Source organism: Colletes gigas, unplaced genomic scaffold (assembly GCF_013123115.1).
Source record: "Colletes gigas isolate AHSC1104 unplaced genomic scaffold, ASM1312311v1 Colletes_gigas_Sc00028, whole genome shotgun sequence".
NCBI lineage: Eukaryota > Metazoa > Arthropoda > Insecta > Hymenoptera > Colletidae > Colletes > Colletes gigas.
In genome coordinates this window covers 2300142-2311654 of record NW_025106657.1, presented here as the reverse complement: position 1 = coordinate 2311654, position 11513 = coordinate 2300142, and the positions used below count along the sequence as shown (strand labels likewise).

At 36.0% G+C, this 11513-nt stretch overlaps 1 protein-coding gene across 1 annotated transcript; it reads left to right on the top strand.

Moving 5' to 3' along the window:
* The first annotated feature begins 444 nt into the window (after positions 1-444).
* On the top strand, positions 445-11155 carry LOC122401778 (sodium- and chloride-dependent GABA transporter 1-like). Its single transcript, XM_043404131.1, has 10 exons — positions 445-745; positions 2625-2759; positions 3042-3170; positions 3266-3407; positions 5700-6071; positions 6412-6628; positions 7217-7369; positions 8038-8241; positions 9643-9813; positions 9898-11155. The coding sequence occupies exons 1-10, from the start codon at positions 445-447 to the stop codon at positions 10033-10035; spliced, it is 1962 nt and encodes a 653-aa protein (XP_043260066.1). The 3' UTR covers positions 10036-11155.
* Positions 11156-11513: the final 358 nt, after the last annotated feature.

Below are 11513 nucleotides of genomic sequence, written 5' to 3'. Positions count from 1 at the left end.
TTACAAGGGGTTAATGGATCAAAGTATATTCGAAGGTTCCATTATTTTGGCTCGTAATGGGTTATCAGACAGTTCTTAATTAGTCTTTTACTGCCAAATATATTTACGAGCAAGAAAATTCACTATCGTTGATTTTCTTAGAAACTCCACATTTTCTCGATGGTTAAAATTGCTTGCACTAGTTACGAGACACTCTGTATAATTAAGAATCACAGTACATACACAGACGATAGTAGAGGTTGATGCATTATGCAACACGTTTGTTACATGCCCCCGGTGTATCGCGTGTTCGTCCTAGACGACTCGATGTCCTCCGCCAGCAGGACACTTTTACGTAACCGTACGCTGTAACGCGCTCATAATCAATTATTCTCCGTCAGGGTCGTGCATCAAATGTTTAAGGTCACCGAATTACGAACGTAATCGACGCTGATTTCAGGAGACATGGCCGAGAAGATGTACTATTGGGGCGAGGAGAAGGATCACGTGGACCCGGACCAAGCCTTCATAGAGTTCAAGGCCAAATCAGCCGGAATGGACAAGAAACGGAAGTCCTCGCGACCGGTGCCCAAGATGACCGTCTCGTCCCCGCAGGGTAAAGTGTCGGAGGTCGGAAGTCGAGTGGAGGACACGGAACGCGGTGGCTGGGACAACAAGCTCGACTTCCTCTTCTCTTGCATCAGCGTGTCCGTGGGCTTGGGCAACGTCTGGCGTTTCCCGTATTTGTGTTACAAAAACGGTGGCGGTGAGTTCTTTTGATTGCATCGCGGCCAGAGAAATCAACGAACGACTCTTAATCAGTCAACTGTTTCTGACGAGTATACTCGTCATGGAAAGAGGGCAAAATTTTGTGTTATAACGAGTATACTTGTCATGAAAAAGTACAAAATTTCGTGTTAACCAGTCAACTGTTCCTGACGAGTATACTCGTCATGAAGAACAGTGCAAAATTTTGTGTTACGACGAGTATATTCGTCCTGTAAAAGTACAAAATTTTGTGTTAATCAGTTACCTGTTCCTGACGAGTTTACTCGTCATGAAAAACAGTGCAAAATTTTGTGTTATGACGAGTATATTCGTCCTAAACAAAGTGCAAAATTTTATGTTAACCAGTTAACTGTTCCTGACGAGTATACTCGTTATGAAAAACAGTGCAAAGTTTGTTTTGACGAGTATATTCGTCATGAAAAAAAGTGCAAAATTTTGTGTTAACCGGTTAATTGTTCCTGACGAGTATACTCGTCATAAAAAACAGTGCAAAATTTTGTATCATGACGAGTATACTTGTCATGAAAAAAATGCAACATTTTGTATTATGACGAGTATACTTGTCATGAAAAAAATGCAAAATTTTGAATTATGACGAGTATACTTCTCATGAAAAAGTGCAAAATTTTGTGTTAATCAGTTACCTGTTCCTGACGAGTATACTCGTCATGAAGAACAGTACAAAATTTTGTGTTACGACGAGTATATTCGTCATGAAAAAAAGTGCAAAATTTTGTGTTAACCGGTTAATTGTTCCTGACGAGTATACTCGTCATAAAAAACAGTGCAAAATTTTGTATTATGACGAGTATACTTGTCATGAAAAAAATGCAAAATTTTGAATTATGACGAGTATACTTGTCATGAAAAAAATGCAAAATTTTGAATTATGACGAGTATACTTCTCATGAAAAAGTGCAAAATTTTGTGTTAATCAGTTACCTGTTCCTGACGAGTTTACTCGTCATGAAAAACAGTGTAAAATTTTGTGTTATGACGAGTATATTCGTCCTAAACAAAGTGCAAAATTTTATGTTAACCAGTTAACTGTTCCTGACGAGTATACTCGTCATGAAAAACAATGCAAAGTTTGTTTTGACGAGTATATTCGTCATGAAAGAAAGTGCAAAATTTTGTGTTGACCGGTTAATTGTTCCTGACGAGTATACTCGTCATAAAAAACAGTGCAAAATTTTGTATTATGACGAGTATACTTGTCATGAAAAAAATGCAAAATTTTGTATTATGACGAGTATACTTGTCATGAAAAAAGTGCAAAATTTTGTGTTAACTGGTTAACTGTTCCTGACGAGTATACTCGTCATGAAGAACAGTGCAAAATTTTGTCTTACGACGAGTATATTCGTCATGAAAATAGTGCAAATAATTAGCAGTTTAAATTGCAATTTTAGTAAAAACTAAAATATATTCGTAGGCTTCAAGGTGTTTGAAATATTTTGAGGCCGCAAAAGTTGATCGTTTCAGAAGGTCGTCGAATATTTTCGTCCTCGAACGGCACGATTTAAATGCATTCGTTGCTCGTCCTTTCGAAATTATTGAAATTACGTGGCTTCTGTATGACCGAGCGTGCTGTTTGTAAACAATTACATTAAAATGGAGCGACACGTTAATTATACGTATCGAGGGTCACGATCAGTATCCATGACAACGTTCCTAATAAGCGAGGACAATTAATTTTTGACGATGAATACACCGTGATCATGCATTGTGAATGCGCTCCCTGCCTAATTGCAACTGTTTGCACGATGCATGCACGATTCGAATACGTTCGATTCTGTGCTCGAGAGCTCTTTCACGATAAAACCATACTGATACGAAACCTCGATCGATTGCAGGTGTGTTTCTGATAACCTATGGCATCGCTATGGTGTTCTGTGGGATTCCCATATTCTTTCAAGAAGTGGCCATTGGCCAATACCTTGGCGCTGGAGGGATGACCCTGGTGGGACAATTGTGTCCTTTGTTACAAGGTACTTTATTTTTTATTATATTTTTAATTTAAATTCTTTGATATAATTAACATCAATAACTTTTGGAATATTAAAACTTCGTCATTTTGTTTTATGTTGCATTTATAAAAAATTGATGAGCTAGTGAAACGAGTTATGAATATACTTAGATGCATGTATCTTACCAATTATTGAAAATCGACTATGTAAAGTATAAATTGTTTTTAACTAGTTACTCCCAGAAATTATTACAATATTGCAATCAGTTTACAACGTTTAATCTTTAACTTTTATGTTTTTCAGGGGTTGGATACGCTACTATGACGATCGTATTCTTCCTAGACATCTACTATTGCATCATTATTGCATGGACACTCTTCTACTTAATTAGTACCTTCGTCAAGTTACCTGGAGTTCCTTGGAACGGTTGTGGTCAGTAAAACGATTACAAATTAAAAATGCTCTTCGAGTTTCCTAATCGATATGCTACTTCTTTGTCGTTAATCAACACTATGGTAATTTTACAGGCAATTGGTGGAACACTGATTATTGCTACGACGCTTCAGAAAAGTTCAAGAATATCTCTCACGTTAATGGTACGAATAATGCAAACGTACCGAGTAGTAATACTACCCTTCATTACACCACGCCTGTTGAAGAATATTGGGAGTAAGTAAAACTTTCGTAGCTGTGAACGTTTAAAAAATGGATATTACATACAATATTCCATGTAAAATGTAATGGAAGTTGGAATAAGTTTATTTAACACGATGTTTTGTGTCAAAAGAAATCGAGTTTGAAAATTGTCAGTAGTACGCGGGCATTTGAGTCAGACTTGGAGAACACGTCCGACCATTCTTCGTTATTTCTACTTACGTTAACGTTGGCATAACGTCCATAGTGATTTTAGCCGTCTTCCGTCGATTATTATTATCTCCTAATTAGTAAAAATCAATCAATATAGTCTAGATCGTCAGTATTCGCAAGTGAAAACACCAACGTAAGTAGAAGGAACAAAATATGGTCAGACACATTCGACAAAATTCGTTATCTCAAAATCGAAACTTCGTATACAAAAATTTATTCCACATTTTTTATTCATTTTTGCACAAAGAATTATCCCATGCTCGGTTACAATAAAAAATAATATCCATTTCCATTAGCCCGACTATTCTTCGGTAGATATTACGGATTATATTTCACACAAACAAAGAAGTCACAACCGCGTGCAACCAGCAGTGACGTGGATACTAAACAGTTGATGAATAAAGCGTAACTTTAGCAAGAAACAAATTTTTAAGAAGAATATATAGGTGGTAGGAGGACAAATTTCTCGACCAAATTAAAAAATTTCAAATAATTCTAAAAAAATTATTTTTGAGTGCGGGAGTTAATTATAATCATTTTTGGTCAATAGACATACCCTCGAAATCCTAATCATTTTCGAGAAAAAACATTCATTAGCGAAAATATAATTTCAGGCCAGAAATGTCACTCCGAAATTTCATGCGTATCTTTAAAATGTCATAACTTCTGAACGGATTTAAGGATTTTGATGTTTCAAAAGGCAAATAACGCGTATTTTAGTAAAGAATATGTAGAAAATCCAAAAATAATCGAAAAGTTAATCCTTGACCTCGCAAAATGAGGGAAACCCCATAAAAATGGTCCAATTTTCAAATAATCATAACTCCTACAATAGTAAATATATTTGAATGAAATTTTGGGGGGAAGTAGAGTTCGTAGATACCTACAAAAAGGTATTAGAAAACTTTTCTATAGAGCGTCAAACGAAATGATTAAAAATCAAAGACGAATTTTTAAGAAAAATCGACAGAGGCTAAATTTTTCGACGAAAAGAAAATTTCGAATCGTTCAAAAAAAATTATTTTTAGTTGCGGGGGTCGATTACAATCATTTTTGGTCAAAAGACATAAACTCGAAATCCTACGCAGTTCCGAGAAAAAAATTGGTGTAAGTGCTGAACATTTTGGGTGAAAAAAAAGGAATTTCGAATTGTCTTCGAAAAATTATTTTTAGTTGCAAAGGTCAATTACGATCATTTTTTGTGAATAGACATACCCCTAAAATCTTACGCACTTTCGAGAAAAAAAATTCTTTGCCAAAAATACAATGTCTGACAATGAATGAATATTGACTGGAAAATTTTTTGGTATCGTTCTGAAAAAATTATTTTCAATTGCAAGGGTCAATTACAATCATTTATGGTCAATAGATATATCTCCAAAATCCTACCCAGTTTCGAGAAAAAAATTCAATTGGTGGAGAAATTTTTCGGGGGGAAAAAATTTTTTCAAATCGTTCTGGAAAAATTATTTTCAATTGCAGGGGTTAATTACAATCATTTTTGGTTAAGAGACATATTCCCGAAATCCTACTCAGTTTGGAGAAAAAAATTCTTTGCCGAAAATACAATGTCTGACCATGAATGAATGATTCCCCTGAAATTTCATGCGTACGTTTAAAAAATCGTAACTTCTAAACGGATTGAAGGATTTTAATGTTTCAAAATGCAAAACGACGCGTATTTTAGTGAAGAATAAGTAGAAATGCCAAGAATGTTCGAAAGGTTGTTCTTTAACCCAGTAAAGTGAGAAAACCCCCATACAAGTGGTCCAATTCATCGTTTTTATCACTTCATATGTAGATATAGCTCAATTATCCAGCATATTTGATTTACTAGCATCGTCCCAGTCCCGAGTATGCCGCATAATCGTAATTTTACCGTATATTAATTCACAAACGCAACAAATTATAATCTCAAGTAGGATGCTTTATGCTCTTCTGCCATCGTTCTTCAGCCAATTTCATTTCTCTTCCATACAATGCTGATCTTCTTTAATAAAAATTGTTCCAACGCACTCTCTGATAAACTCGACTATCGTTTGAAAGCTCGACGAATGATTATGTAATGATGGCTTGTGATATTTCCAATTTCAGACGACGAGTTCTTGGGATCACCTCCGGTATCGAAACCATCGGTGGGATCCAATGGGAGCTGTTGGGTTGCCTGATTCTCGGCTGGCTGCTCGTTTACTTTATCATCCGGCGTGGTCTTCATCAGAGCGGTAAGATCATCTGGTTTTCAGCCTTGTTCCCCTACGTGGTGCTTTTCATTCTTTTGGGAAGAGCGGTGACGTTGGACGGCGCCTCCGACGGTTTGCTATACTACGTCACACCGAGGTGGAAGGAGTTGCTATCGCCTGGACCATGGATCGACGGAGCCACGCAAATTTTCTTCGCGTACAGTATCGGTACCGGGGCTCTGCCTGCCTTGGGATCGTACAACAAGTTCCACCATAACTGCTACAAGTAAGCATTCACGAGATTCGTCTTCGTAAATTCGCATTAAGCTCCTCTTCATTTATGGAGCACACGCTCCATAAATCATCGAAAAATTGTTCGTTCGACTTCGGGGGGAAAAAACGAATTAATTTTGTTATCCTTATACTCGAGCCTCTGATTGCCATTTAAATAAATCTGTATTGATATCAATGACAAATATTTGTTCTGTAAATAAAACAGTGTTACGTAATAGGTTGAATTTTTATAATCATTTAAATGATCATTGGAGCTTTCGTTAAGTTCGTTATTTATTGTATGTCGTTGTCTTCGATACGAAGTCTTTGAAAATGTAAGTTTTGTCTTGCAGAGACGCACTAATCACTTGTATAGTCAACACCCTAACTTGCCTATTGGCTGGTTGCGTGACGTTCTCCATACTGGGTCACATCGCTTCGGAGCAAGGTAACGATGTGTCCGAAGTTGTCAAGAGCGGACCTGGTCTCGTGTTTCTCACTTATCCCGAGGTCGTCCTGAAGCTTCCTGGTGCCCCGGTGTGGTCCATAATCTTCTTCGTCATGCTGCTCGTAAGGAACAATTAACTAACCCAAGCCAAGAAGTGTGCTGTTCACTTCTTTTGTGATCAATGTCTGTTTACCAGTACCGATAAGATTCTCTATATTATTTAGAATTTGATTCGAGCGAGGAGAAAAGTCGATTTTTGCAATGTTGTATAACCAAGTTCTTTTTATTATAATTTCGGATAAAGGTGATTGAGGTATCAGAATCGATAAAGATGTCCGCACAAAACATTTCTTAATTTTTTGTCTCTTATCGCAAATTATCACTTCACTTTGGATCAGCCATTTTGGTTTCTAAAACTTTGACTTTAGACTTATAATCAGCGACCTCAAACACATTGGAATACCAATGTTTATGCAAATTGAATCTGTCATATTGATGCTGTCGTATTTTTTCCTCAATATGGGCAGTTTGATCCACTGTTCGCCGCTGTTTCATCATGCAATAATTTAAATAACTAACGGAAATTTGTAATTAAAAATGTCTTGAACGATGAAAAATAAAATAGTGCTGTTTTAGAATTTTCTTGTATACTATTTGTTGCATGAAAAAGTGTTTGAATTTAAGAAAAATGCTTTTCTCCTTTGCCACAGATCCTCGGAATCGACAGTGAGTTCTGTATCGTGGAGTCCTTCATCACAGGAGTGGTCGACAATTGGCCAGAACTTCTACGTCCCCACAGAAACAAGTTCACTATCGCCATTTGTCTTCTTATGTTCGTTCTGGGACTTCCAATGGTGACCAACGTTAGTATACAAATGTATAAAACAGTAATTTAACAGAAATCTAACGTCACCAGAAACCTTTTAAATACTTTTACATAATATTTAAAAAAATAGTTCGGATCATTTAATGCCACTTCAGATAAACTTGCTCGTACTACTACAAATGCACTGGATTCATCGTAAATCAGGTTCAACTGGATGTTAAAACCCGTTTATATGTTCGTGATAGTATGAACGAGTTTTTTTTTAAGTCAGTGTAGTAATTGATCACGTGATGTCTTAAAAACAGTAAGATTCGAAGGCCTTATAAAACCTTTCTTATATAAAGTTGTGATTGTTTATATACAGAAATCTATAAGTAATTCATGGTATACATCACTCTGTATAATAAACACACACACACAATAAATGTAAAAACTTTTACGAGCTTGACGCGAATAGAGTATATATAAAATAAATAAAAAAGAATTTGTGTGTTATGACAAAAATATTATATTTATGCTCTAGGGAGGAGTGTATTATATATAAAGAAATGAATAAGTAATTCATGGTATACGTCACTCTGTATAATAAACACACACACACAATAGATGTAAAAACTTTTACGAGCTTGACATGAATAAAGTATGTATAAAATAAATAAGAAATAATTTGTGTGTTATAACAAAAATGTTATATTTATGCTCCAGGGAGGAGTGTATATATTCCAGTTAATGGATTTCTATTCAGCGAGCGGAATGTCGATCCTGTGGGTCTGTTTCTTCCAAACAATCGCGATATCGTGGATATTCGGGGCGCAAAAGTTCTGCGACTGCATCCATCAAATGATGGGCATACGATTGAATAAATTCTGGTACATATGCTGGGTGGTATTCGCGCCAATGATCATGGCCGTAAGTATATCAAACTTTCGTTGAAAATCAGAAGCCGTCGCGTGCCGTTCGTATAAAAAGTTTCTAGCAACATTTGCAAAGAACGATCGATCAATTTTGACAGGGTCGTAATTTACTTCTGTAGGGCGCGTGTAATTTGCATCGATCTGTCTATGTCTTCGTAGAATGTCGTGCGTTCGTTTGACGTGTGATCGATGTTCGTTTTACGTGATGTTTCGAAACTGTAAATGAGCTTTAACCAAATATTCCTAAGCAGAGTCAAACTTAAAAGTAACATTCTGTTCTATATTAGCTACGAAATTTAATGAAATAATCGTTGTCGATAACGTCGAAAACATTTAACAGAATTGTTACAAATAAAATTGCCCGGATAATTTACTCGCTGGTTATAATATTTTAATAAACGGTCTAGTAATGCGTATTAAAAGTACTAAAACATTAGATGCGTGTAGCTCCGAAACTATTAGTGTTTTATTAATCATTAAGCCATTGTTAAAAGCGGTGAGGCTTCCCCTTTAAAATAGTTTTTGGTTTTTGTCGATCCGACTTTCCGTTTTCGAAATATCACAATTTAAGTGAAAGGGTAATTTTCAATTTCCATTGTGATCTCTGTCTCCGCCTTAAAAAGGCTATTAACGCGTATTACAAATATTAAAACTTTAGACGTATGTAATTCCGAAACTACTAATGTTTTATTAATAATTGAACCACTGTTGGCAGCGGTAAACCTTCCTCTTTGAAATGGCTTTTGGTTTTTGTCGATCCGACTTTCCGTTTCGGAGATATCGTAATTTATGTAAAGTGGTATTTTTCTTAATTTGACTACGTCTGTCTTCGTCTAACGCGTCGCGTTGGATCTCTCTGTCTCGTAAGTTCATTGACCTCGCGACGAAAACAAACACTCCGGAACCAGCCATGCGTCTCGAAACTAAAATCGCTATATCTCCGGAACCAATTGAGCTATCGACTTGTTCGAGCGCTCATTTTAAAGGGCATTTCATCCCCTATCCAATGAACGTAACAGCTACTATAATTTGTGCTATCTTCTATGTTTATTTTGACATTTACTTTGACGCTCGACTTGAAACAACAATTGTCATATCTCCGGAACTAATTAAGCTATCGACTTGAATGAACGCTCGTTTTAAAGAGCGTTTCATCCTATATTCGATGACTATACCACCTGCTATAATTTATGCTGTCTTCTATGTTTATTTTGAGATTTACTTTGACGCTATATACCCAAACCAGATTCAACAATTCCTATTGATTATTGTAAGCGTTAATTACTTCGTAGAATGGGACGGGAATGATGGAACGTCTGTCGAATAATTTTTCATGACTTTTAGATTTAATTTCGAACTTCAAAATATCATACTAATCCTTTGCTTCTTTTTCCAGTCCATATTCGTGTTCCAATGCGTTCAGTATAAGCCTTTAAAATATGGAAACGACTACGAGTACCCGACATGGGCGGAGATCGTGGGTGTCTGTCTCAGTTTGTCATCTATGATTTGGATACCAGGCTACGTTATCTATTATCTGATCGTGACTCCAGGATCCGTTAAAGAGGTAAACTGTTTGTGCATTATAAACAAAATTCATTAATTTTTAGCTCTGTATCGTCAAATAAGAAACGTTCGTCTTCGTTTCCAGAATATCCTGAAAGGTCTGAAACCGAATATAAAGTCGCACGCGAAACTACCGAAGGGCGAGAAGTCAGCCGTGATACCGATGTCGGAAAGCAGTGCCGGCTTGATCACCAAAAACAACAGTTTCCTGAGTCAAACATGATCTTTGTAAACGACTGTTTCTTTCTTTTTATTTTTTTATTTTTAACTAGGTTGTAATTATCGTAAGTGTAGTATTTTTAACGGGATTTAAGACGCGAGGCTGGTTCGTAGCGAAACGTGATCGTTTTATCATCGACCAAAGAAACTGCTGTACCATATATCGTTGATGCATATATTGCTCCTCTCAATTTTAAGAGAACAAAATGGAAAAATAGGAAAGAGATGTCTGTATTAAAGCAGAATACGCTCTTTGAGATTCTCAGAAAATATTTTTAATTATTCTAACTAAAATTAGTTACTAAATGCATAGGAGAAAGTTGCTGAATTTGAATCACTCAACTCATTCTCAATCGTACGTGACAAATTTAATATTTTTAATGAATAACAAATAACGAAGGAAATTAAATTGGTCATAATATATTCTAATTTACACAATATTGAACGAAATTGAAACGACAGCTTTCTAGTAAAACTTTCATTGTTTGACGTTTTTAACTGAAAATAATGCAACTTTTTCCTACTCCGGGTAAGCAAAACCGTATAAATTAGTTTTACGAGAAAAGTAAAAGAAACTTTCGACTCCTCGAAAACGTTCCCAATTATTTTCACCAATTGTACAGTTTAACTTTAAGTCGTAAACGAGTCCCGTGCTTCTTCGACATTAATGTTTCGAACATCTGCAGACATCTGGCGCGAGTCTTAACCGATCTCGCGAGAATGTTAACGACTTGATGCCTGTTGACTTTAGAGGAAATAGCTCGTTCGGTGTAAATTTAAATATGGAACGTAATATTACGACTCTATAGGATTACGACTTTTAACTCTTTGCGGCGCAAGAACAATAATTGTCAGACTTTTTATGTGCAAGAACGTTCGACAAGAATGAGAACGATGAACACGTTTATGTATATTTATTCGTGGAAAATGTGTGGTAAAAATTGTCGATGCAAGTGGTCATCGAACTGCAAAGAGTTAATGAAACAAGACGGTCTAATTGGACGAGCACGGACGCGGTTTCTGGCCGAATTTTTACGCAGCATTTCTGTTTCGTAACGCGACAAGCCATCGATGTTAGTGTCAAGTCGTTATTATTGTCTGAAATAAGTGGCAAGCTTATACGAAACCGAGCAGTCGTCAGACATTGTATAACAATGGCAGCATGCCTTCATCCAAAGTTCCTTGCATAAATTCAGCTTTAATGTAAATGAAATTTTATTATACTTGAAACTTCTTACTGTACTAAATTCTTTACGTGGTGCAACGTACCGCAGTTTAAAACGTCATTCTTGAGTCACGAAGAGTTTACTTTAAGGACAATTGTAAATAATATTATTTATTTTTGCATTAAACCAGAATTTAGTCTGCACACTTGAGGTGCTTATTAAGACTAGTCACTGTAATATAGTGGGTTAGGTTTTACGTCAGAAATTGCAAACCATCGATTTAAAACGTTTACACATATTTATTGTTGTATGGACT